At 43.2% G+C, this 24,000-nt stretch overlaps 1 protein-coding gene across 1 annotated transcript in view; it reads left to right on the top strand.

Moving 5' to 3' along the window:
* Window positions 1-24,000, top strand: part of LOC106592186 (protein unc-13 homolog C) — a 180,052-nt gene that overhangs the window by 27,845 nt on the left and 128,207 nt on the right. The window contains exons 3-7 of the mRNA XM_082957854.1: window positions 5,893-5,915; window positions 7,026-7,075; window positions 11,147-11,225; window positions 17,331-17,336; window positions 18,825-18,896. Of these exons, the coding sequence (XP_082813980.1) occupies window positions 5,893-5,915; window positions 7,026-7,075; window positions 11,147-11,225; window positions 17,331-17,336; window positions 18,825-18,896 (230 nt within the window). The remainder of the gene's footprint in view (window positions 1-5,892; window positions 5,916-7,025; window positions 7,076-11,146; window positions 11,226-17,330; window positions 17,337-18,824; window positions 18,897-24,000) is intronic.

A 24,000-nucleotide genomic window follows, 5' to 3' on the forward strand; every position in this document is an offset into this window, starting at 1 on the left:
CGTCAGAAACGAACTGGCCATAGGACAGTCAGGCAAATGCCAGATGGACTGATCCATCTATAAGTGGATCAGTGGGCCAGTCTAAATTGGGTTTTTATGCGCAGAATGATCATTATTTGGCTAATAATGGGGGCGTCACAGTAAACATGGGCTAGTATGTTTGGATTTCTGGTCCCAGTCTGTCCCTGGCAGCAGACGTTCCAGTGGTTTAGGCTGTGGGAGGGATTATCAACAGGGATTCTGAGCTAACATGGAGCGTCTTCCTCCCTCCTTGAGAATGTTTGTAGTTCTGAGTCTCTCTCACTCCCTTCCTGGAAAATGGCGTATAGCTTTGACTCTGTCTTTCTCTCTCACTGGAAATGGCTGAGGCTTTGAGTCCGTCTCCCTGCCTCTGTCTGCCACAGCCACAACACAGGAGGAAGCATCCCAAAGGCAATTGGACTCCTTTAGTGATGGTGTTACATGATGCAGAGAGTTTGAGTGCTGCAGCCTATGGGAAACCACTGATTCTGGGCAGGCCCCACTTGAATTTTTAGTAGCTACAGATTTATGGACATAGCCACTACTTCTGCCATGTTCGACCACTCAACAGATCCTACAAGCCTTCAGACTGACAGGGCGTGACTACTGTTCATAACTAGCACTGGCATAACACAGTTTCTCTGGAACCCCCCCCCCCCCCACACACACACACACTTTCTCATGTTAAACCTAACATTTCACAAAGCTATGCATGGTGTCGCATGGTATCGCAATGCTGCCATTTTTAGACTGCTGGCTGGTGGAAATAATGTAATTAATTGTTTAGTAATTAAAGTTGGAAATTCTAACATTTCAGATTGTAAGATAGTTGTTCGATGCCACAGCATACTAATCAGCTACCAATATAACTGTCCTGTATAGGCTACTTGAACCTGCAGGACATGAGCCGTCCTTGCTCTTTCTCCCAGCTTGGATAGAAGTAGTTGTGTGTAAAACCAGTCTATTAATGCCAAATAATACAGTCAATCACCCTCAAAACACTAGCTTACTAGGGATTGTTTCCTTATGCAGTGTACTGTCTATAGCTATATACCATATTTAGCTGCTATTTATAAAAAATATTTGATACAAATTACACATAAAATAGCCTAACAATGAGGAAAAAAGTTGTCGACTTGAGGATAAATTCAGCCACTATTTATTGTTGAACTCAGCGGGTTTTGTCTGGCTAATAGTCTACACAAATGGGCTGCAATATTCAAGGTAAATTAAATGAAATCAAATGAAATCTAACTTGAAACACTCCCCTGATCTCCTGAAGTCTTCCTTATTTGTGTGCAAATGTTTTTACTCATGTATGTCCAGGTTGTGGACTGTTTTCCATACTGAGTATTGCCAACATAGAGAGTCTTTCCTGAGACATTTTCCATTATTCTGTATTTCCATTGTGCTGCACATAATTTCAATTTAGTCTTGAATGATGCATGCCAAGATGTACCAGAGATAAGGGACTGTTGATATTGAAACCCCAAAACTCAAACGCAGGTTCACTAGTACGAATGAAATCGCAAACCGCTTTTTTTGTTCAAGCCCTCAAGAACTGTTGTCTGCTAAAGATGATCATTTGTTTGCATCTGGCAATTTATTGACTGTCCAGTATCCAGATTACCTGACCCCAGAGCTTCCTATACAGTGAATATCTTTTCATAACGTGTTGAGGCCAGAAATTAAGGATAATGAGAGGCTCAATTAAAGCTGTTGCAGAACTGCTGTATTTGAAGCACCGCTCCCCCCTGCAGTTTACCTGATGTTGCTATGGCAATCAAGCTGTTTTTACTCTCCCTGTAACTGTTACTACTGCGGAGAGATTGTTTTCTAAGCTAAAACTCATAAAGAACTACTAAGAAGCATTAGGCTGTCGGTCTAAAATGAGCTTTTGAACACCTGAGTAAGCTCCACTCATTGCACTGGCACCGTCGTAGCCTTGACCACAACATTTGTTCACCGATATCCCCTTACACTTGCAGTCATTTAAATGCTTTCTTTTCAAGGCCTGAGGCACGTTTTCAGTCACATTCCTGAAGCCCAAGAAACAAACACTTAGCTTCCTAGTACACATGGAAAGTAAAAAGTTGATGAATTACTTTTTGGAGGGTTACTGTCAAAATGACATTGATGACAGGTGCAATGGTCCCCAGAGCTTGTGGGACCTCCTGCCTTGTGCGGGAGGTCCCACAAGGTGGTGTCCGGTACGCCAGCGATAACTAATGCAATGGTGCACTGAATCTGTTTCTTTGTTTTATCATGGTTTCTGTAATATCGTTATTATGTTTAATGTCATCAGCGTGAGAACGTGTGATGAGTCATGAGATAACTCTCTTCTCTTTTCTTTCTCTTATTTTCTCTTCCGCTCTCTCACTTCCGTCCTCTCTCTCTTCTCTCCCCTCGCTCCCTTCTTCTCTCTCTTCCTCTACTATTCTAGTTCCTCCCTCTCTCACCCCTCTCTCTGTTACTTTTTTTGATTATCTGTGTGTTGGCCTCACAGACCCTGGTGGGAGGGGTCAGTAGGCCTACCTGTTTATATTGTCAGCCTGCAGCAGACTATTCTGAAGTGTGGAATTGCACACTTCCCGTCATGGACTCCCTCCAGCCAATTTTTAAACCAATCCAATGCTTTTAAATCTATGACTGGAATTGTGCGGGTGTGGGATGGAGAATTTGGCGTAAAACCTAAGGCTCCTAATGGGAAGAGCTTCAGTACATGATTATATTACTAGCCTGAAGCAGGCTAGCTTCTGGTTATATTGTTAGCCTGCAGATGGCTAGCTGCTGGTCATACTGTATTGTTACCCTGCATCAAGGCTAGCTGCTAGTAATACTGTATTGTTAGCCTGCAGAAGGCTTGCTGCTGGTCATACTGTATTGTTAGCCTGCAGGGGAGGGTCAGTGCTTGTTGATGGTTAGCTTGCAGGCCTCATAGTTAAACTGTTAGCTCGCAGCAGGCTAACTGCTTCACTGACTTTGGATCAATGCCCTCCATGACCATGCTCTGTTGTATTATAGTCTATTTATTCCACTGTGCGACCAAGACACGATCCACTTTATATTTGTAACACAGTCATACTTAGCATATTCATAATGTATACTGTATATCCTATTGTGTACATATCTGTTTTATTACTATGCATGCTACCTTCCTCTAATTACTTGTTATTTTTTTGTGACTTGATTGTTATTGTACTGCAATGTTGAGGCTAGTATGCAAGCATTTCACTGCACCTTTTATGCCTGCTGTAAACTGTGTACGTAACGAATACAATTAGAGGTGTTTGGAGGGGTCGAGCTTGGTGATGGTTAGCTTGCAGCTTGCTAGGCCTCCTAGTTAAACTGTTAGCTTGCAGCAGGCTAGTTGCTTCACTGACTTCAGATCAATGCCCTGTGTGACCATAAGTGTTCCTCTGCATCTGACTAGCTGGATTTACTGTTATCTCAATGAGGTTGCTGACAACATAACCAGCTTTCCTCTTAAAAATCGATTATGTTTTGTTTCCTTTCCAGTGATTTATGTGGGTCTTTTTTATACCCTTTTAAAACGTCTTTGTATTACATGTCTCAGTGGCATAGCCGGACCTTGCTAGAACTTACCCAGATTTGCCTTAGCTTTTAGTGGCACCTAGATTTCCTGCATCTTAGCTGAACCTATGCTAGCTGTGATTTGTTTCCAGATTTGCTGCTAGACAGATTGTATTTTAGCTGTATCTAGATTTGCTGCACCTACTGTATCTTAGCTGTACCTGTATACTTGGCAGACATGCATTAGTTTTTCCTATGTTACAGTAGCTGTACCTATCATAGCAGCTTCACTGATCTTAACATGGCTAAAGAGGTACATTGAGTCCAGTGTTGGGGCTAGCAGGTTGTTTCAAAATGTATTATTTACATGTGCTGAAGAGATCAATGGAAGGCAGACCATAGGGGATAGAACAAGGATGCTGTCATTGGCAACCATTCAAAAAAGATGATTAACAAAGTGGATATTAGTCAAATCTGTAATGATTAATGTGTTCTAACAGGCCCACAATATGGTTAATACAATCTGATTTGCATGCTGCATAATATTTAGAAGTTGTCTTTTCAGGTTTAGAAAAAAAACATGCTAAATGCCGACTCCCGTTTCGATAAGCTAGCCATATAGAAATTGGTGGTGGTATTTGCAGTCGTTTTTATATGTAATGCAGTTGATTGGTGACAATGACATTAACATGTAATGGGGTTGACACATATACAAACATTGTATGCTCATTTTTACCAACATAGTGTGAAATACTCTTAATTAAACAATAGCTTAAATGTATAGGCTAACTTTTATGGGCGACAATGAGGAGATTTTTTATCTATCCCCCATGAGGGACAAGTGTGTGGCATTTCCATGGCATTTCCATTGTTATGTTTGAACTCTTTCCTGATCTATAGTTTCCTAGTGTGTTCAGAGTCTGGGGTTTCCTGTACGGTGATGACAGAGGTCTCTCAGTGGCAGCTAGCGCTGACCTGCCTTCTGTAAACAATGCTAGTTCACACAGTGACTCCATCCCAATTGGCACCTATGGGCCCTGACCAAAAGCAGTGCACTATATGGGAAATAGGGTGGCAATGGGATGCAACAATGTATCACTACCTCTCTGTCAATGCTGCTGGAGGACTTAGTCCTAGTATATCACAAGTGTTGTTTTTTATGTGTGGCAGTATTTGATCTTGATTATGCTGACACTTATCAGTGGCAGATCAATAGTGAAGTCATTACACTGCCCTGTACTGTGTAGCGCTATCTCTTTAAGACTAAAACATTATCATCAACGGTTCAACATGTAGGACACTGTCCGCTGTAGCCCTGTTTATTTAAGGAAAGTTTGTAGTTTACTTTAGGGTTATGGAGGGACCGCCAATAATTTTCTGTCAGTTAAATATGCAGTGCACTGCATTATTAAAAACACTATCATCAACACCATATCTAACAGAATTTCAGAGTTCACATCTGCTAAATAACTTACAGTATCAGTCCATGTATTAGTGTATTGTATTGTCATTCCTCCATATAATACATTGCATATTGGTATGACTCCAGTTAATTCAGTACATTGTACATTGGTGTGACTCCAGCTAATTCAGTATATTGTCCATAGGTATTTCTATTGTACATTGTATGGGGCAGAAACTGGATTATTTCACTGTGTTACAGTACCGTATGTGTCTATTCATAGTTACTATCCCTCCAGCACAAACTGACTCTGTCTGTATACATTTGTTGGGAAAAACTGAAGTAAAAAATACTGTACTGAAACATCTCTATAGTACTGAAATATGTTTATCCCTGTATACCAATATCATTTAGCAGATGTTTTATCCAAAGGGATTTCCATTCCAGTGAGTGCATGTATTTTTATTATGCGTTTGTGACCCCTGCAGGAAGTGAACCTCCGACCTTGGCGTTGCTGCTAATGATAATAATAAAAATGATAATAATAATAATAAATTGCATTTGTAGAGCGCTTTTCATTTATAGACATAAATCACAAAGCTCTAGTAACTGAGCAACAGGACCACCACCAGATATGGCTGTATCTATGTACTGTAGTAAGAGACTGAACTGAACCACATCTATAGTACTGGATCATATAGTGCTATATGTAGTACTATATCTAGTACTATGTCTATTCTGTTAGGAACTGAACTCATTTTAGAGACCAGACTGAACCACATGGTATTGTATCTAGTTATGGGACTGTACACATGTATGATACTGTATGTATTTAGAGACAGAACCACATATACTGTATTATTGTATCTAGTTTCAGACTGTTTAAGAAGCTCCTGTCTAACTTCCTGTGCTTCTTTCCTTCTTTCTCTTTTCAGAAAAACCTCCACCACACAACAAGGTTTAAAATCATTGTTTAATCAAATTCATGTAGACCCACATGACTTCCCTCCTTCCATGTGTGTGTGTGTGTGTGTGTGTGTGTGTGTGTGTGTGTGTGTGTGTGTGTGTGTGTGTGTGTGTGTGTGTGTGTGTGTGTGTGTGTGTGTGTGGGTGTGTGTGTGTGTGTGTGTGTGTGTGTGTGTGTGTGTATGTGTGTGTGTGTGTGTGTGTGTTGTGTGTGTGTGTGTGTGTGTGTGTGTGTGTGTGTGTGTGTGTGTGTGTGTGTGTGTGTGACCATGTCATAGTTGCATTTGAAAGTGCTACATGTGCCTTGTGGACATTTACTGTTGATTGTTTATGTTCCTCTATCCCTTCTCTTTCTGAATGATTTGGGTGGTAACGTCTTGTATTCAGTACTGTGTGTGTGTGTCTATCTGTGTGTCTGTGTGCACGTGTGTGCGTCGATTCTGTGTGTGCTTGCGTCCGTTTCCAAATGTATGTTTGTTTTGTGTGTGTGTTTGTGTTTAGGTGGGGAAGGGATCAGAGAGGATGAAGTGTTATAAAACAAATTGTGGCCCTGAGCACCACGAACGACACATTCTATTGTCTTACTGTTGAATACCAGCTCAGGAAATCACATTGAAATGGAATAATTCTCAACTTGCCCTGAGGGGAATCTCCATTCCCTGCCCCTGTACTCTACTCAGCCTCCACACACAAACACACACACACACACACACACACACACACACACACACACACACACACACACACACACACACACACACACACAGCAAACACACACAGACACACAGCACACACACACACACACACACACAGCAAACACACACACACATACAGCTTCGACTCTCCTCTCCTCCCTCTGTAGTTTATTTCTTTAATACTTCTGTCCTGATCTGACCCCCAGATGGATAGTACTTTTCCAAATTGGGCTTTTGTTTTCTGTTGTGTGTGTTTGCTGTGTGTGTGTGTGTGTGGTGTGTGTGTGTTTGTTGTGTGTCTGTGTGTGTGTGGGGTGGTGTGTTTGCTGTGTATGAGTGTGTTTGTGAATGGTTCCATGCCACAGTATGTTTAGCTGTGTGATGTTGTACTTCTCTTCTCTCTGCAGCCTCTCAATGTGCTGGATCCCAAAGTACTGGGCCTACAGGCTGTCGGAGGGTGAGTGAGTGACTTCTGGCTGTCCCAAATGGCACCCTATTTCCTATATAGTGCACTTCTTTTGATTAGAGACCTATTGGCTCTGGTCAAAAGTAGTGTACTATATAGGGAATAGGGTACCATTTGGGACGTTCACATCGACTAAACATGGAAGGGTTTCCCAAAGTCTGCATAGCTAAAATAGTTATTTCTTTCCACAACCCATGCAGCCGTACAACTGCAAGAGAGCAACTATATTCAAATCGGTGTTTGACAGTTAATGTTCTGTCCATGAACAAACTGAATTTGTAAATTGAAGCACTTCAATGTTCTACGAGAGGTGTGCATCTAGGGGGGTGACCCAAATGCCACCCTATTCCATAGTGCACTACTTTTGACCAGAGCCATATGGGCCCTCGACAAAAGTAGTCCACTGTATAAGGAATACATTCTTAGATTAAAAGGTGCTATCTAAAACCTAAAAGCGTTCTTCAGCTGTTCCCATAGGAGAACTATTTGAAGAACCCTTTTTGGTTCCAGGTAGAAATCTTTTGGCTTCCATGTAACCCACCACAGAAAGGGTTTTACATGGAAAGGGTTCTACTTGGAACCAAAAAGGGTTCACCTATCGGGACAGCCAAAGAACACTTTTGAAAGCCTTTTTTCTAAGAGTGTAGGGTGCCATTTGGGATGCACACTATATTGTTAAAATAAATAAAGTTCTACTTTAGCAGAACACCAACCCTTGGTCTGGGTCTGGGTCGGGTCTGCTCTAGATTGGTAGGACTGTTTTGATTCTATTCCTCGATCTGGATAAGAGCGTCTGCTAAATGACGTAAATGTAAATGTAAAAATTCCTTCTCCCTAACTTGTACATTTGTTCTTCAGATCATTCAGTTTATTCACCCCTCAGCTTTCTCTCTTTCTCTCTCTCTCTCTCTCTCTCTCTCTCTCTCTCTCTCTCTCTCTCTCTCTCTCTCTCTCTCACTCATTCCGTCATTGGCTGGCATACTGCACACATAGTATGTGTGTTGATATACTGTGGGTCTGTGAGTTTGTTTGTTTGTGCTGTGTGCTTGCTTGACTGTGTGTTTCTCTCTCTCTATGTGTGTGTGTTGATGTATGAGTCATTGTTTCTGTGCTGAAGCAGACTGCTTAATGTCTCGGTGGGCAGCTGATTAACACATCGGAGCTTTGGGGGAGAGAGCTGTAATTTGGTCCTGAACCCTCAGGCCTTCCATCCTCACCCTTAGACAGCCAGTCCAAACTTCACTCCACTTAGCCTACACTTAACTAGAGAGGCACTAGCAACTTCAGTTATACAGTATTTACTTACACCAGGAAGTCATTGGCTGTGTCCCAAAATCAAGACGGGTGCTCTAGATAGTTATTGTCAGGGGAAAACCATTGTTAAGGCTGTCACAAAATCTATAATACATACGCTCTAGTAAGAGCTCTTTTTAGAGCTTTCCCCAGTCCCCCTTTCTCTCTCCACCCAGCCTCTCTCCCCCAGCCCAGTCCCTGACTCTGACGTGGCCCAGCTTTTCTCTCTGTCCTCCCGCCTCTTCCCCAGTCTCTCTCCCCCAGTCTCTCTCCCCCAGCCTCTCTCCCACAGTCGCTCTACACCCAGCCTCTCTCCCCCAGCCTTTCTTCCCCAGTCTCTCCCCCAGTCTCTCCCCCCCAGTGTCTCCTCCCCAGTCTCTCACCCCCAGTCTCTCCCCCCAGTCTCTCCCCCTAGTCTCTCTACCGCAACCTCTCTACCCTAGCCTCTCTGCCCAGTCTCTCTCCCCTGCCTCTCTCCATCTAGACTCTCTCCATCCAGACTCTCTCCACCCAGCCTCTCTCCACCCAGTAACTCTCCACCCAGTCTCTCCCCACCCAGTCTCTCTCCACCAAGTCTCTCTCCACCCAGTCTCTCTCCCCCAGTCTCTTTCCCCAGTCTCTCGCCCCAGTTTATCTCCCCAGCCTCTCTCCCCAGCCTCTCTCCCCCAGCTGGTCTCCTCCAATCTCTTTCCAGCCAGCCTCTCTGCTCCAGTCTTTGTCTACACCGTCTCTCTCCCCAGTCTCTTCCCAAGCCTCTCTCACCCAGTCTCTCTCCCCCAGTATCTTTCCACCCAGCCTCTCTCACCCAGTCTCTTTCCACCCAGCCTCTCTCACCCAGTCTCTCTCCCCCAGTCTCTTTCCACCCAGCCTCTCTCCCCCAACTTCTCTCCCCCAACCCTTCTCCTCCAGTCTCTCCACCCAGTCTCTCTACCCCAGGCACTCTCCCCCAGTCTCTCTCCACCAAGTCTCTCTCCACCCAGTCTCTCTCCACCCAGTCTCTCTCCCCCAGTCTCTTTCCCCAGTCTCTCGCCCCAGTTTATCTCCCCAGCCTCTCTCCCCAGCCTCTCTCCCCCAGCTGGTCTCCTCCAATCTCTTTCCAGCCAGCCTCTCTGCTCCAGTCTTTGTCTACACCGTCTCTCTCCCCAGTCTCTTCCCAAGCCTCTCTCACCCAGTCTCTCTCCCCCAGTATCTTTCCACCCAGCCTCTCTCACCCAGTCTCTTTCCACCCAGCCTCTCTCACCCAGTCTCTCTCCCCCAGCCTCTTTCCACCCAGTCTCTCTCCCCCAACTTCTCTCCCCCAGCCCTTCTCCTCCAGTCTCTCCACCCAGGCACTCTACCCCAGGCACTCTCCCCCAGTCTCTCTCCACCAAGTCTCTCTCCACCCAGTCTCTCTCCCCCAGTCTCTTTCCCCAGTCTCTCGCCCCAGTTTATCTCCCCAGCCTCTCTCCCCAGCCTCTCTCCCCCAGCTGGTCTCCTCCAATCTCTTTCCAGCCAGCCTCTCTGCTCCAGTCTTTGTCTACACCGTCTCTCTCCCTAGTCTCTTCCCAAGCCTCTCTCACCCAGTCTCTCTCCCCCAGTATCTTTCCACCCAGCCTCTCTCACCCAGTCTCTTTCCACCCAGCCTCTCTCACCCAGTCTCTCTCCCCCAAGTCTCTCTCCACCCAGTCTCTCTCCCCCAACTTCTCTCCCCCAGCCCTTCTCCTCCAGTCTCTCCACCCAGTCGCTCTACCCCAGGCACTCTCCCCCAGTCTCTCTCCACCCAGCCTCTCAGAAACATGGATGAACATTTAATTCTCACGTGAGACTGTGAGAGTTAGTTGCACCACACACATGAATGCACACACGGACACAGACAGACAAACATTAACAAGTCTGTTTCAGCACAGAAACATTGACTCATACATTAACATATCACACACACACACACACACCTGGTCAGTACTATTTAAAGCTGCTCTCGCCAGCTCCCAGTAGTGTCCTGTCAGTTTTGACAAGTGTCTCCTCTCACCTGCTGAATGTGTCAGAGAGAGAGAGAGAGAGAGAGAGAGAGAGAGAGAGAGAGAGAGAGAGAGAGAGAGAGAGAGAGAGAGAGAGAGAGAGAGAGAGAGAGAGAGAGAGAGAGAGAGAGAGAGAGAGAGAGAGAGAGACAGACAGACAGACAGACAGACAGACAGACAGACAGACAGACAGACAGACAGACAGACAGACAGACAGACAGACAGACAGACAGACAGACAGACAGACAGACAGACAGACAGACAGACAGACAGACAGACAGACAGACAGACAGACAGACAGACAGACAGACAGACAGACAGACAGACAGACAGACAGACAGACAGACAGACAGACAGACAGACAGACAGACAGACAGACAGACAGACAGACAGACAGACAGACAGACAGACAGACAGACAGACAGACAGACAGACAGACAGACAGACAGACAGAAAGACAGACAGACAGACGCAGACAGACAGCGAGAGAGAGAGAGAGAAAGAGAGAAAGAGAGACGCAGACAGACAGCGAGAGAGAGAGAGAGACAGAGAGAGAGAGATCGGCTATCCCTGGCCAGAATACCCCTAGCCTGGGCCCTCTGGTCAGGCAGGGTAGCAGGGAAACCTGTAGCGAGAGAAAGGAGCTTGAGGTATGACTTGTGTGTTAGCCAGCCCTTGTAAATCACCATTCCCCTGTTTAGCCTGGTAGTGCCCCCCTCTACACGGCATTATTATGATATTAATAGGCCTTAAACCTGTCTGCTTCCAACAGAGCTGGCTGCATTCTTTATGGCATTGACAGCATGCCAGATTTACGCCGCAAGAGGACCTTACCTATTGTCCGAGACCTGGTGAGTTATCTGCCTCAACAAGGTTCTGTGTGAGTTATATTATGGCAGGTTGGTGGGTCTGTCTGACTGTTTCTACATTACAGAAACGACAGCAAAAAGAGAAGCTGGGGTTGTGTTGTTGTTCCCCTGCCTGCCATTGGAGTCTGCTGTGTTGTATGAGTATGAGTGTGTCTCAAAGGGCACACTATGCCCTACAGAGTGCACTATTTTTGACCGGTCCCCTGTGGACCCTGGTCAAAATTTGTTCACTAGAAAGGGAGTAGGGTGCCATTTGGAACGGATCGGATGTGAAATATAACTGCTAGCCTGTCGTAAGTCATTCTACAGTTAGTTAGTGGAGAAAGAGAGAGCAGTGTTATTGAACGCCAGCGTGTTTAATCATATTGATGGGATTGTACAGTTTGCTTTGTGTGAACATATCGTGAGGCCCAGAGAACTGAGGCCCATACTTTATTGCAATTTATGGAATATTAATGATGTGGTAGAGTAGTCTACAGTCTTACCAATGGCTTCATCACAGATTGCACCCTATTCCCTTTATAGTGAACTATAAAGTAGTGCATCGTAAAGGGAATAGGGTGCCATTTGGGGAACACAATGTGTTAGTGCAGTCTACCATGCTGGGATAGGGTTGGCGCCAATTCCTTTCCAATTCAGTCCCTATTTACGTTCAATAAGGATTTTTCTAGTTTTGAATATCAATGAATCACCTAAATTAAATGAATTGAAATGTAATGGACCCCAACCCTGGTTGTATGGTTTCTCTGTTAGTTCAGTCAGTAGGTAGTAATACTTGTGTAGTAGGGCAGTCAATAGTAGTTGTAGTACTAGATGTTGTTGCAGTAGTAGTAGTAGTAGCAGCAGCAGCAGCAGCAGCAGCAGCAGTAGTAGTAGTAGTAGTAGTAGTAGTAGTAGTAGTAGTAGTAGTAGTTAGTAGTAGTGGTAGTTGTAATAGCAGCAGCAGCAGTAGTAGTAGTAGTAGCAGTAGTAGCAGTAGTAGCAGTAGTAGCATTGTATTACTAGCAATAGTAGTAATAGTAGTAGTGGTAGTTGTATTAGCAGCAGCAGTTGTAGTAGTACTAGTAGCAGTGTAGTAGTAGTGGTAGTAGTAGTAGTAGTAGTAGTACTAGTGGACGCAGCAGTAGTAGCAGTGTATTAGTAGCAGCAGCAGTAGGAGTAGTAGTAGTAGTAGTTGTATTAGCAGCAGCGAGTAGTAGTAGTAGTAGTAGTAGTAGTAGTAGTAGTAGTAGCAGTGTAGTAGTAGTAGTAGTAGTAGCAATGTAGTAGTAGCAATGTAGTAGTAGTTGTTGTAGTGGTATTAGTAGTAGTAGTATTATTAATTAGTATTATTAGTACCAGTGTAGTAGTAATAGTAGTAGTAGTAGCATCAGTGTAGTAATAGTAGTAGTAGCAGTGTAGTAGTAGTAGTAGCAGCACTGCAGTAGTAGTAGCAGTATAGTAGTAGTAGTAGCAGTAGTAGTAGCAGTGTAGTAGTAGTAGTAGTAGTAGAAGTAGTAGTTGTTGTTGTAGTAGTAGCAGTAGTGGTCGTAGGAGTAGTAGTGTCTTTCTTGTGCTTCAGTGTCTGTTTTCATGATTCATCATATATTATCTTCCATATCAGGTTCGATTTCTTACCACCCTATTGAGATATTATACATACAATATAACCTTTAACATAGATCATAATAACCATAAAGGGAATTTTATGAAACACATACTCTGAGCTCTTAGTATCCAAGTACAATATTTCACTTTCATTCCTGGCGAAAAAGTACATCTTGTAGAAATTATAATATATTAGCTTGATGGTAATTTAAGGCTTATATAGTTTCTGATAACTGTTTATAACACAGTGAAGAACATGAGTTGATGCTGTATTTGTCCATATTTCTCATGAAAATTAATAACCAACAATGTCTTGGTGAGTATGAGGTTGTCGTTGTTGTTTCTGGGGTTTTGAGTGGATATTTGATATTTGCCATTCCTTACACAGACCCATAACAGCTATGGGGGATATTTTTCAGTGAGTTGTCAGATTTCAGGCGAACCCTCCAAGCTCAAACTTTGATATTTTAACTGCTTGGCAGGCAGGAGTTGAACGAACAAGACAATTAAGTCATATTATTTGAAATGTTGACAACTCAACCCAAAAATATATCTGAGGACTTCATTGACTTCTGATTTAACTGTTCTGAGGCTTTTAAATCATTGTAAAAGCAACACTGTAAGAAGAACTTTTTACCCCCCCCCCCCCCGGATGAAGTCAGTAATCACTGTTCTAATTGGTCCCCCCTCTCATGTCTCTCCTCTGTCGATGTCCCCCATTGGCTGTGGGATTGCTTCAGGGCAGCAACAGCGATCTGATTGGCTGGGACAGGAGGGATCCCCACCAATCACAGTGGGATGCAAAACATATTTACATTTAAATAGATATTTAAAATGACTTCTTAGCTAACCATAAATATCTCCACACTCAGTAACATCCGAACTCAGGGTTTTAATATGTACTAGTAATGCCTGACTCAGATTATATTGTTACTTGATAATGCCTGCAGCAACCCGAGCAGAATAGCGGTGCATGTTGACCACTTACACCTACATCAACACTCTGGGTTCATGTAGAGGTGACATCCCCCTGCTTACAGAACCCATGGCTGCCCCAAACATGGCTGAACCAACACAACACCATGGTCATGGATGCCCCATGGATCTTTACCATAGCTGGGCTGTTGACATGGCTAGACCTGGGCCGGACAGCCCGCTGGCTGGAGACCTACTGGGCATGCAGGCTTCCCCAACCCAACCTCCAGGCGAAAATGTGTGCAGGGCACGACCTTGTAGGAAAGGGGGAAATGTGTTGTCTGCACGTTTATTCTACATATAAAGACACATTTACATCAAGAGGTTAGGTTGGGTATCCCAGTGGGCAAAACTCGTTGAAAGGTTATAAACTGGGTGTAATGACATCATTTCAATCAGCGTGACGTAATTACAAGCATATTACAACAAGTACTTTTTTTCCAGTGGAATAAATCTTTGAAATTGTTTCAATAAAACAAGATTACAACCAAACTGGTTATTGTGATGTAATTTAAACCAATATGACATCATTACAACTATATTACAACCAAGGTTGTTTTGGTTGTAAACTGGTTGTAAGGATGGCATCATATCAACCAACTTTGCCCACTGTTTTTTACTCCAGCCCTGCTCCAACACACCTGATTCCACTAATCAGCTGCCTCATCGGCACCTTCGATTAGCTGAATGTGGTGTGTTAGCTTGAGCAGGGCTGGAGCAAAAGCCTGCACCTGCAGTAGCTCTCCGGGAGAAGGATTGGCCACCCCCGGGCTAGATGATGGTAAAGACTGAGTCAATATTGTCAGCTGTCCATGTCTGCATTTTCCTATAAATCTGTAACGTAAGCTCCTCTAATATCAATTTGGTCCAGACCTGTATGTGCTTTAGCCAACATAACATACTGTATACTGTGTGTGTATGGTGGCCATGACAACAGACTTCATGGGAGTTGGCTAGAGCACATGCAGATGTGGCACCAGGCTCTCCTCTAGCACAGGGGTCGACAACCCTGTTCCTGGAGTGTTGCAGGTACTGCAGGATTCTGTTCCAACTAGGCACCTCACCTGACCAACTGAGCTAACTGATCAGTTCAGTGATTGCCTAAAACCATTACACACCTGGTCTTCCAGGTTGGTTAAATGAAAAACATGAAGCGCCTGTGGCACTCCAGGACCAGGGTTGCCTACTAATGCCCTAGTATAAGGATATTTATCTAACTATATCTATCTATCTTCTCCCGACACTCTTGTTTAGTGGATATTAATGTTACTATGTAATGTACATGTTAGTTAGTGTACTGTGTATAAGTCAGTGGTGTAAAGTCCAACTGGCGTCACTGTAAACGTACCTGCACCTGCGTGTACCTGTTTGTCCTGTTTGGTGTTCGTCTGTTGGTGTGTCTACCAGACTAACTAACGTGCAGAAGTGACAGCGGAAATATTATGATGAAATGCTTCATCCTACAGAGATGGGGCCAGGAGTTCTTCCCAGACCACAAGCCATGACCAGGAAAGACTCTGGGCGCTAGCGGTGATACAATGAGGGAAAAAAGTATTTGATCCGCTGCTGATTTTGTACGTTTGCCCACTGACAAAGAAATGATCAGTCTATCATTTTAATGGTAGGTTTATTTGAACAGTGAGAGACAGAATAACAACAAAAAAATCCAGAAAAACGCATGTCAAAAATGTTATAAAATGATTAGCATTTTAATGAGCGAAATAACTATTTGACCCCTCTGCAAAACATGACTTAGTACTTGGTGGCAAAACTCTTGTTGGCAATCACAGAGGTCAGACGTTTCTTGTAGTTGACCACCAGGTTTGCATACATCTCAGGAGGGATTTTGTCCCACTCCTCTTTGCAGATCTTCTCCAAGTCATTAAGGTTTCGAGGCAGATGTTTGGCAACTTGAACTTTCAGCTCCCTCCACAGATTTTCTATGGGATTAAGGTCTGGAGACTGGCTAGGCCACTCCAGGACCTTAATGCGCTTCGCAGAAAAACACCCCCAAAGCATAATGTTTCCACCTCCATGTTTGACGGTGGGGATGGTGTTCTTGGGGTCATAGGCAGCATTCCTCCTCCTCCAAACACAGCGAGTTGAGTTGATGCCAAAGAACTCCATTTTGGTCTCATCTGACCACAACACTTTCACCCAGTTGTCCTCTGAATCATTCAGATGTTCATTGGCAAACTTCAGACGGGCATGTATATGTGCTTTCTTGAGCAGGGGGACCTTGCGGGCGCTGCAGGATTTCAGTCCTTCACGGCGTAGTGTGTTACCAATTGTTTTCTTGGTGACTATCGCCCCAGCTGCCTTGAGATCATTGACAAGATCCTCCCGTGTAGTTCTGGGCTGATTCCTCACCGTTCTCATGATCATTGCAACTCCACGAGGTGAGATCTTGCATGGAGCCCCAGGCCGAGGGAGATTGACAGTTATTTTGTGTTTCTTCCATTTGCGAATAATCACACCAACTGTTGTCACCTTCTCACCAGCTGCTTGGCGATGGTCTTGTAGCCCATTCCAGCCTTGTGTAGGTCTACAATCTTGTCCCTGACATCCTTGGAGAGGTCTTTGGTCTTGGCCATGGTGGAAAGTTTGGAATCTGATTGATTGATTGCTTCTGTGGACAGGTGTCTTTTATACAGGTATCAAACTGAGATTAGGAGCACTCCCTTTAAGAGTATGCTCCTAATCTCAGCTCGTTACCTGTATAAAAGACACCTGGGAGCCAGAAATCTTTCTGATTGAGAGGGGGTCAAATACTTATTTCCCTCATTAAAATGCAAATCAATTTATAACATTTTTGACATGCGTTTTTCTGGATTTTTTGTTGTTATTCTGTCTCTCACTGTTCAAATAAACCAACCATTAAAATTATAGACTGATCATTTCTTCGTCAGTGGGCAAACGTACAAAATCAGCAGGGGATCAAATACTTTTTTCCCTCACTGTAGCTAGCTGTAGTTTTGTTCCTGGTCAGGTCATGTGGTCAGGAAACAAAACACCTGGACCTATACATGTACCTAGACCAACACTACAAATACCAAGCATGGGTGCAATTCTGTAATGTTTAATGCATGTAAAGAATATGATTCTATAGATTGTAGAACTCTATTTGACTGAGATGAATTGTTCCATAGAGCTGACTTGTAATGCATGTCACAGAGTGTCTTAGCTATTAAGCTCTCAGTTCAACCATGCTGTGGCTATTCTCTGTGTGACATCAGGGCGTCGTTTGAAATGGCATCCTTTTCCCTTTATAGTGCACTACTATCGGCCCTGGCACCCTATTACCTAAAGAGTGCACTACTTTTGACCAGAGCCCTATGGGACCTAGTCAAAAGTAATGCACTATATAGACAATAGGCCAGATCCTTATAGAGTCTGGGCAAAAGTAGTGCGCTTTATGCGGAATAGGGTGCCATTTGAGATAATGCCCATGTCTGCCTGCCAGACAGACAGCCTCTAATTGCATCTCTTGCTTTTTCTTTTCATTGCATCTGTGGAAACCATCAGGCTATGGTAAGTCAGAGCCCTTTACAAAATAATAACATTATACAAAATATATCTCTCTGTCTTCACTTATTGTTACATCCTTGATAATTAACAAGAAGCTCGCTAGAGGTATATTCTTTGTAGTAGACATCCTGAGATGTCTGAATCGGACAGAGAGCTGTGTTTCTGTGACAGACCTGTGTTCAAACATTATTTGAAATAATTTGTAAATAGTTGATCTGTGCTTGATTGAGCTTGCATGGCTTAATGGACCGATAGAATAGTCCCAAAATTCCTAACCCCATTCCCCGACCAGCTTACACTCCAGAAAGACTAAAGAAAACGGTCAAAATATTTGAAAGATTTCAAATAGCATTTGAACCCAGGTCTACTCCCGTGAGGGTCTGTGATGGCTGGGGCCGGGACGTGAAGACTATTATTTTGTTGCTCCATCTCTTATCTTCTCAGTTGGTCTGGCTGTTATGGCGGCGAACAAGACAAAGATTAGTTTGTGACACCGTAGTCTTTTTTGCCTCAGTCAGTGTCCCCAAAGGAGAGCCAGAGGCCAGAGAGAGCATAGATAGGGCTGGCTGTGCACAGGCTGATTCAACAAACTAGATTAACCAATCAACAAACAGAGAAGCCCCAGACCAGACAAACTGAGAAAGTGCTGGTTCTTCTCTCTCTCTCTCTCTCTCTCTCTCTCTCTCTCTCTCTCTCTCTCACTCTCTCTCTCTCTCTCTCTCTGTCTCTGTCTGTGTCTATCTCTGTCATTTTGTTTATCTTACACAGTCATGAATCCATGTCAGATATGCACAGAAACAAAACTCATTTAGTAGTTGAAGATGAGTTTGATCTCTTTGCTCCAGTAAGGTTTAACTGATTAGATATAGACAGGGCTAATCTCTCTGAGCTGACTCCAAATGGCACCCTATTTCCTATAGAGTACACTACTTTTGAGCAGCTCCCATAGTGCTCAGGTCAAAATACTGTACATTACACAGGAAATATGGCATCCTTGGGAATGCATCCTGATTCTTGCTCTACAACTATAGAGACCGGCTGAAAGTGAGGAGCAGACAGTTATTTGTATGGCAGATACCACAGTGACACGATAGTCAAGTTCAGCATGACCCCCCCCCCCCATGGCCCTGCTTCTAAAGGACAGTGACAATCCTATTGCAGTGCTAGAAAACCACTTCGTTTGATTATTAATATTGTGTCATGGTTCTTAGTTGCATTAATTTAGTATTTTCTTGTCTCTCTCTCTCTCTTCCTCTCCCTCGCTCTCTATCTTTCTCCCTCTCTGTCTACACCTCCTCTCTCTCTCTCTCTTCCTCTCCCTCGCTCTCTATCTTTCTCCCTCTCTGTCTACACCTCCTCTCTCTCTCTCTCTGTCTACTCCCCCCTCTATCTCTCTCTCTGTCTACTCCCCCCCTCTCTCTCTCTTTCGCTCTGTCTACTCCCCCTCTCTCTGTCTCTCTTTCTCTCTCTCTCTCTCTCTCTCTTTCCCAGACTCTCGCTGCTCGAAAGGCAGGCATCTCGTTCGCCCTGGTGACTAGATCGACCCTGAACAATGAGGACCTGGTAGGTCGCCCCACTCACTGCCTGCATGTAAATCACTGGACAATCAGATCACCCAGGGGTAAAAAGGGGGAGGGACTAATGTGATGGCCATGCATAAAGGCAAAAGCACTGCCACGGTTTGAGGAAGTGAGTGAGTGTGTGTGTGTGTGTGTGTGTGTGTGTGTGTGTGTGTGTGTGTGTGTGTGTGTGTGTGTGTGTGTGTGTGTGTGTGTGTGTGTGTGTGTGTGTGTGTGTGTGTGTGTGTGTGTGTGTGTGTGTGTGTGTGTGTGTGTGTGTGTTTGTGGGTGGGGGAGGCTTTCATTGTGTCCGTCCACAAGTGTGTGTTCAGAGATGAATGTCACAAGAGCTGCATGGCATTGTACTGGAACTGTCCAGGAAGTGTCCAGCTAGAAGATAGATATGGTCAGACTAAATGACTAGATTAGGCTGTTTCATCACTGTAGAGAGTAGATGAGCTATATTAGCTTGTCAGTACAGTAGGAATGAACAGGTAGAGAGTAATGCTGCTGAGAGACAATCTGCTTAATGATAAACACTGCTGTGCTGTGCTGTACAAGAATCAGAAAGAGAGAGCGAGAGAGACATCTTAATCGATGAAGGGAGAATTTGTTTTCCTTTCCGCTGACCTCCAGAGCTTTCTGCTTTAATTGATTGCAATCCTCATCTCCTTCCCTCCCTCCATTCCTCTCCTCCCACTAAATAAATAAAGATAGTTGGATGGGATGCTAGATTTCCTAATATCACTAATGCCGTACCAGTAATGCTGTCTATCACAATACAGTCTATCACAGAAATTGGCATTATTGTAGGTAACTATTACGTTAACGTATAACGTTTGTAGGTAACGTTATTACACTGTCAAAGTCATGTTCATTATATTGTTATTACAGTAATGTAGTTTACTGTATTACAGTTGTGTAGTTCAGTGGTTTTCAAACCTCTCCCCAGGGACCTTCAGATGTTTAGGAATTATGTTGTAGCCCTGAACTAGCTCACCTGATTAACCTATTCAAGGTCTTGATAATTAGTTGGCTAGTTGAATCAGGTGTGATAGTTTTAGAATTGTTCAAATAAATATAATGGCTGGGGGTCCCCGAGGAGAGTTTTGAAAACCCCTGTGTAAACCTCTTAAGGATCCGCCCCTTTTTTTAAATGTTCACCTAAAATGACAAACTCAAATCTAACTGCCTGTAGCTCAGGACCTGAAGCAAGGATATGCATATTCTTGATACCATTTGAAAAGAAACACTTTGAAGTTTGTGGAAATGTGAAATTAATGTAGGAGAATATAACACATTACATCTGGCAAAAGATAATACAAAGACAAAAATGTTTTTAGTTTTTTTTGTACCATCATCTTTGAAATGCAAGAGAAAGGCCATAATGAATTATTCTAGTCTAGGCGCAGTTTAGACTTTGGCCACTAGATGGCCATTAGATATCAGTGTATGTGCAAAGTTTTATACTGATCCAATGAACTATTGCATATCTATTCAAAATGTTGTATCAAGACTGCCCAAATGTGCCTAATTGGTTTATTCATACATTTTCATGTTCATAACTGTGCACTCTCCTCAAACAATAGCATGGTATTATTTCACTGTAATAGCTACTGTAAATTGGACAGTCCAGTTAGATTAACAAGAATTTAAGCTTTCTGCCCATATCAGATATGTCTATGTCCTGGGATGTTTTTGTTTCTTACAACCTCATGCTAATCACATTAGCCTACGTTGGCTCAACTGTCTGAGGTCATGTCACCGATCCTGTAAAGGTTAATCAGAGTATAGCTGCAGAATGTGCGATCTGTTGTCCCATGTGTAGCTGCATATTATGGGATCTGTAGTCCTTAGTGTAGCTGCAGATTGTGGGATCTGTAGTCCCACGTGTAGCTGTGGATGGGAAATGTAGTCCTAAATGCAGCTGCATATAATGGGATTTGTAGTCCCGAGTGTAGCTGTATATGGGAGTAGTAGTCCTTTTGTGGTTTTAAGTAGGGCAAGCAGATGTTGGTGTTTTATCTGCTAAATTGACAAAAGAACATTACACTGTAAACACCCATATGCTGCTGAGAGGAAGAGGATAGGGATGAGAGGAGAGAGGAAAGAGGGAAGAGAGATTAGAGGAGATAGGGAGGAAAGGAGAGGAAAGATAGGGAGGAGAGGAGAGAGGAAAGAGGGAAGAGGGATTAGAGGAGATGTGGAGGAAAGGAGAGGGTATAAGAGGAGAGCAGGAGGAGAGGAGTAGTAATGGAGAGAAGAGGAGAAGAGAAGAGAGGGGCATGGGAGAGGATTGAGAAACGGATGAGAGAGAAGGAGGAGAGGAAAGAAAAAAAAGCAAGAGAGGAGAAGAGAGCGCAGTGACGGCGTCGCAGTGAGCCAGTCGGGTGTCTCTGACGTCATTAATCCAGCAGCAGGGAGATTGACAAGCTATTCCACTCAGGACAGATGTTTTAGCCAACTACCCTCCTCCCCCTCTCTCCTGCTTGCCCTCCCTCTCTCTCCCTCTCTTTTATCTCTATCTCTCTTCTCTCTCTCTCTCCGTCTCTTTTATCTAGCGCCTTGCTCTCTTTTCTCTTTTCTCTCTCTTTCTCTTCTCTCTCTCTCTCTCTCTCTCTCTTCTCTTTTCTTTTCTCTCTCTTTAATCTCTCTCTGCTTTGCTTTTTGGAGCAGAAAGATCAGGCCGAGGATGACTGTCTGTGTGTCTTCAGAACTCGACATCTCTACATATAAAAAATGCACACTAACTAGACAATACATTGCCCCCGCACATTGACTCTGTACCGGTACCCCCTGTATATAGCCTCGCTATTGTTATTTTACTGCTGCTCTTAACTTAATTATTTGTTACTTTATTGCTTATTTTTGGGGGTATTTTTCTTAAACCTGCATTGCTGGTTAAAGGCATGTAAGTAAGCATTTCACTGTAAGGTCTACACTTGTTGTTAAATCGGCGCATGTGACAAATAACATTTCATTTGACTTGATTTGACATTATATGCACTGGCGTTGGGGAACTTGCCAAGTTGATATCTACCGTAGTTGGTAATTATTGACTACATATCAATTTATTATACATCTATAAGCATTTCATGAGCCTGTTATAACAGCTCCCAACCACAATATTAAAGGTTAATGAAATATATCCATAGCATATCTATACCGCATTCATGTCATACTATACAAGAGCTCATATTTAGGTATCTTAATAATAGATGCGTTATAACAATGACAGCGTAGTGTCATCATTATGTCTGTTATCAGAAGTGTGCTTCTTCCATACCAGTGTTAGTGAATATGCCAAAAGTCCAAACCATGTTTTGAAAATGATGCTGATATATAGCCTGCACCAGGTCCATGTCCCTCACCGGCCGGTATAGGCCCATGATTTACCTTCTTCTTTTTCAATGCTGCTTGAAGATTCTGCCACGCTGGTATGGCAGAAGCACACTTTTGAGAACAGACAAAATGATGACACTACTCTGTTATTGTAATGATGTATCGATTAAGATACCTAAATATGAGCTCTTGCATAGCATGACATGAATGCGCTGTAGATAGGCTATGGATATATTTTGTTAACTTTTAATAATGCGGTTGGGACCTGTTATAACGCGTTCATGAAATGCTTATAGATGTGTAATAAACGCATTATGGATGTAGTCAAAGTAAATCATTACCAAACAGGGTATCTATCCAAGGAAGCTCACATATAGGCCTTACCCACAGATCAACAACATATGTGTGTGACAAAATGGGTTTGAACCAATGTCATGCATCTTCGTGCCACAAGACTGTTAGCCCGCTGAGCTAATGCTTAGGCACTGTCACGTCAGATTCGGATGTCTATCCACTGAAGACTGCCATGATACATATACGGTAGACGTTTAACATCTCTCTCTCTCTCTCTCTCTCTCTTTCTCTGTCTCTCTCTCTCTGTCTCTCTCTCTCTGTCTCTCTCTCTCTGTCTCTCGCTCTCTCTCTCTCTCTCTCTCTCTCTCTCTCTCTCTCTCTCTCTCTCTCTCTCAGAGATACAGCAGCTAGCTATTAATGAAATATAAAAATGTATCAGCTATTTAAAAGAGCACAAATCTCCAGGGAATGATGGCATTATCAGTGAATTCTATAAATATTTTCAGGAGAATATTATTGAATTTATATTTAATGTTTTTAAGGAGGCATTTGATTTAGGGGTCCTGCCTGTTTCTATGACACAGGGCATAATTTCTGTAATACCCAAACCAAACAAAGATTCTATGATGTTAGAAAATTGGAGACCAATCACATTAATGAACAATGATGGAAAGATACTTGCATCCTTCTTTGCAGAAAGACTTAAAGAAGGTCTTGACCAAATCATTGGCGATACCCAGTCTGGTTTTATGAAGGGCAGACATATATGTAATAATATTCGACTAGTATTGGACTTGATAGACTACAATGAGCACATTATGGAAGATAGCTTTATTTTATTTGTAGACTTTTACAAGGCATTTCATACAGTTGAACATAATTTTCTTTTTGAGACTCTTCGATTTTTGGTTTTGGTGAATATTTTCAAAATGTAATTAAGACACTTTACAATAATAGTAACAGCTCTGTTTGTCACGTCCTGACCCTAGCAAGATGTCATTTTCTATAGTAGAGTAGGTCAGGGCGTGACAGGGGGTGTTTTGGGTTGTTCTATGTTTTCTATTTCTATGTTTAAGTTCTAGTTTTTCTACTTCTATGTTGGGATTGTTTGGGTTGATCTCTAATTGGAGGCAGCTGATCCTCGTTGCCTCTGATTAGAGATCATATTTAAGTAGGGGTTTTTCTTCCTGGGTTTTGTGGGTAGTTGTTTTCTGTTTAGTGTATGTCACCTGATGGAACTGTTGTCAGTCATTTTGTTGCTTTTGTTTAAGTATATTCGTTAAAAGTAAATATGAGCACTCTACACGCTGCACCTTGGTCCCCTTTAGATGACCCGCGTTACACTGTTAAATTATCCCATGGAACTTCACAAAGATTCGACATTTGACGTGGAATTAAACAAGGATGCCCAATTTCTCCTTTCTTATTTTTATTGGTCACACAAGTTATGGCACTTCATATAAATAAGGATG

The sequence above is a fragment of the Salmo salar genome, chromosome 11 (assembly GCF_965601325.2).
Source record: "Salmo salar chromosome 11, fSalSal1, whole genome shotgun sequence".
Lineage (NCBI taxonomy): Eukaryota > Metazoa > Chordata > Actinopteri > Salmoniformes > Salmonidae > Salmo > Salmo salar.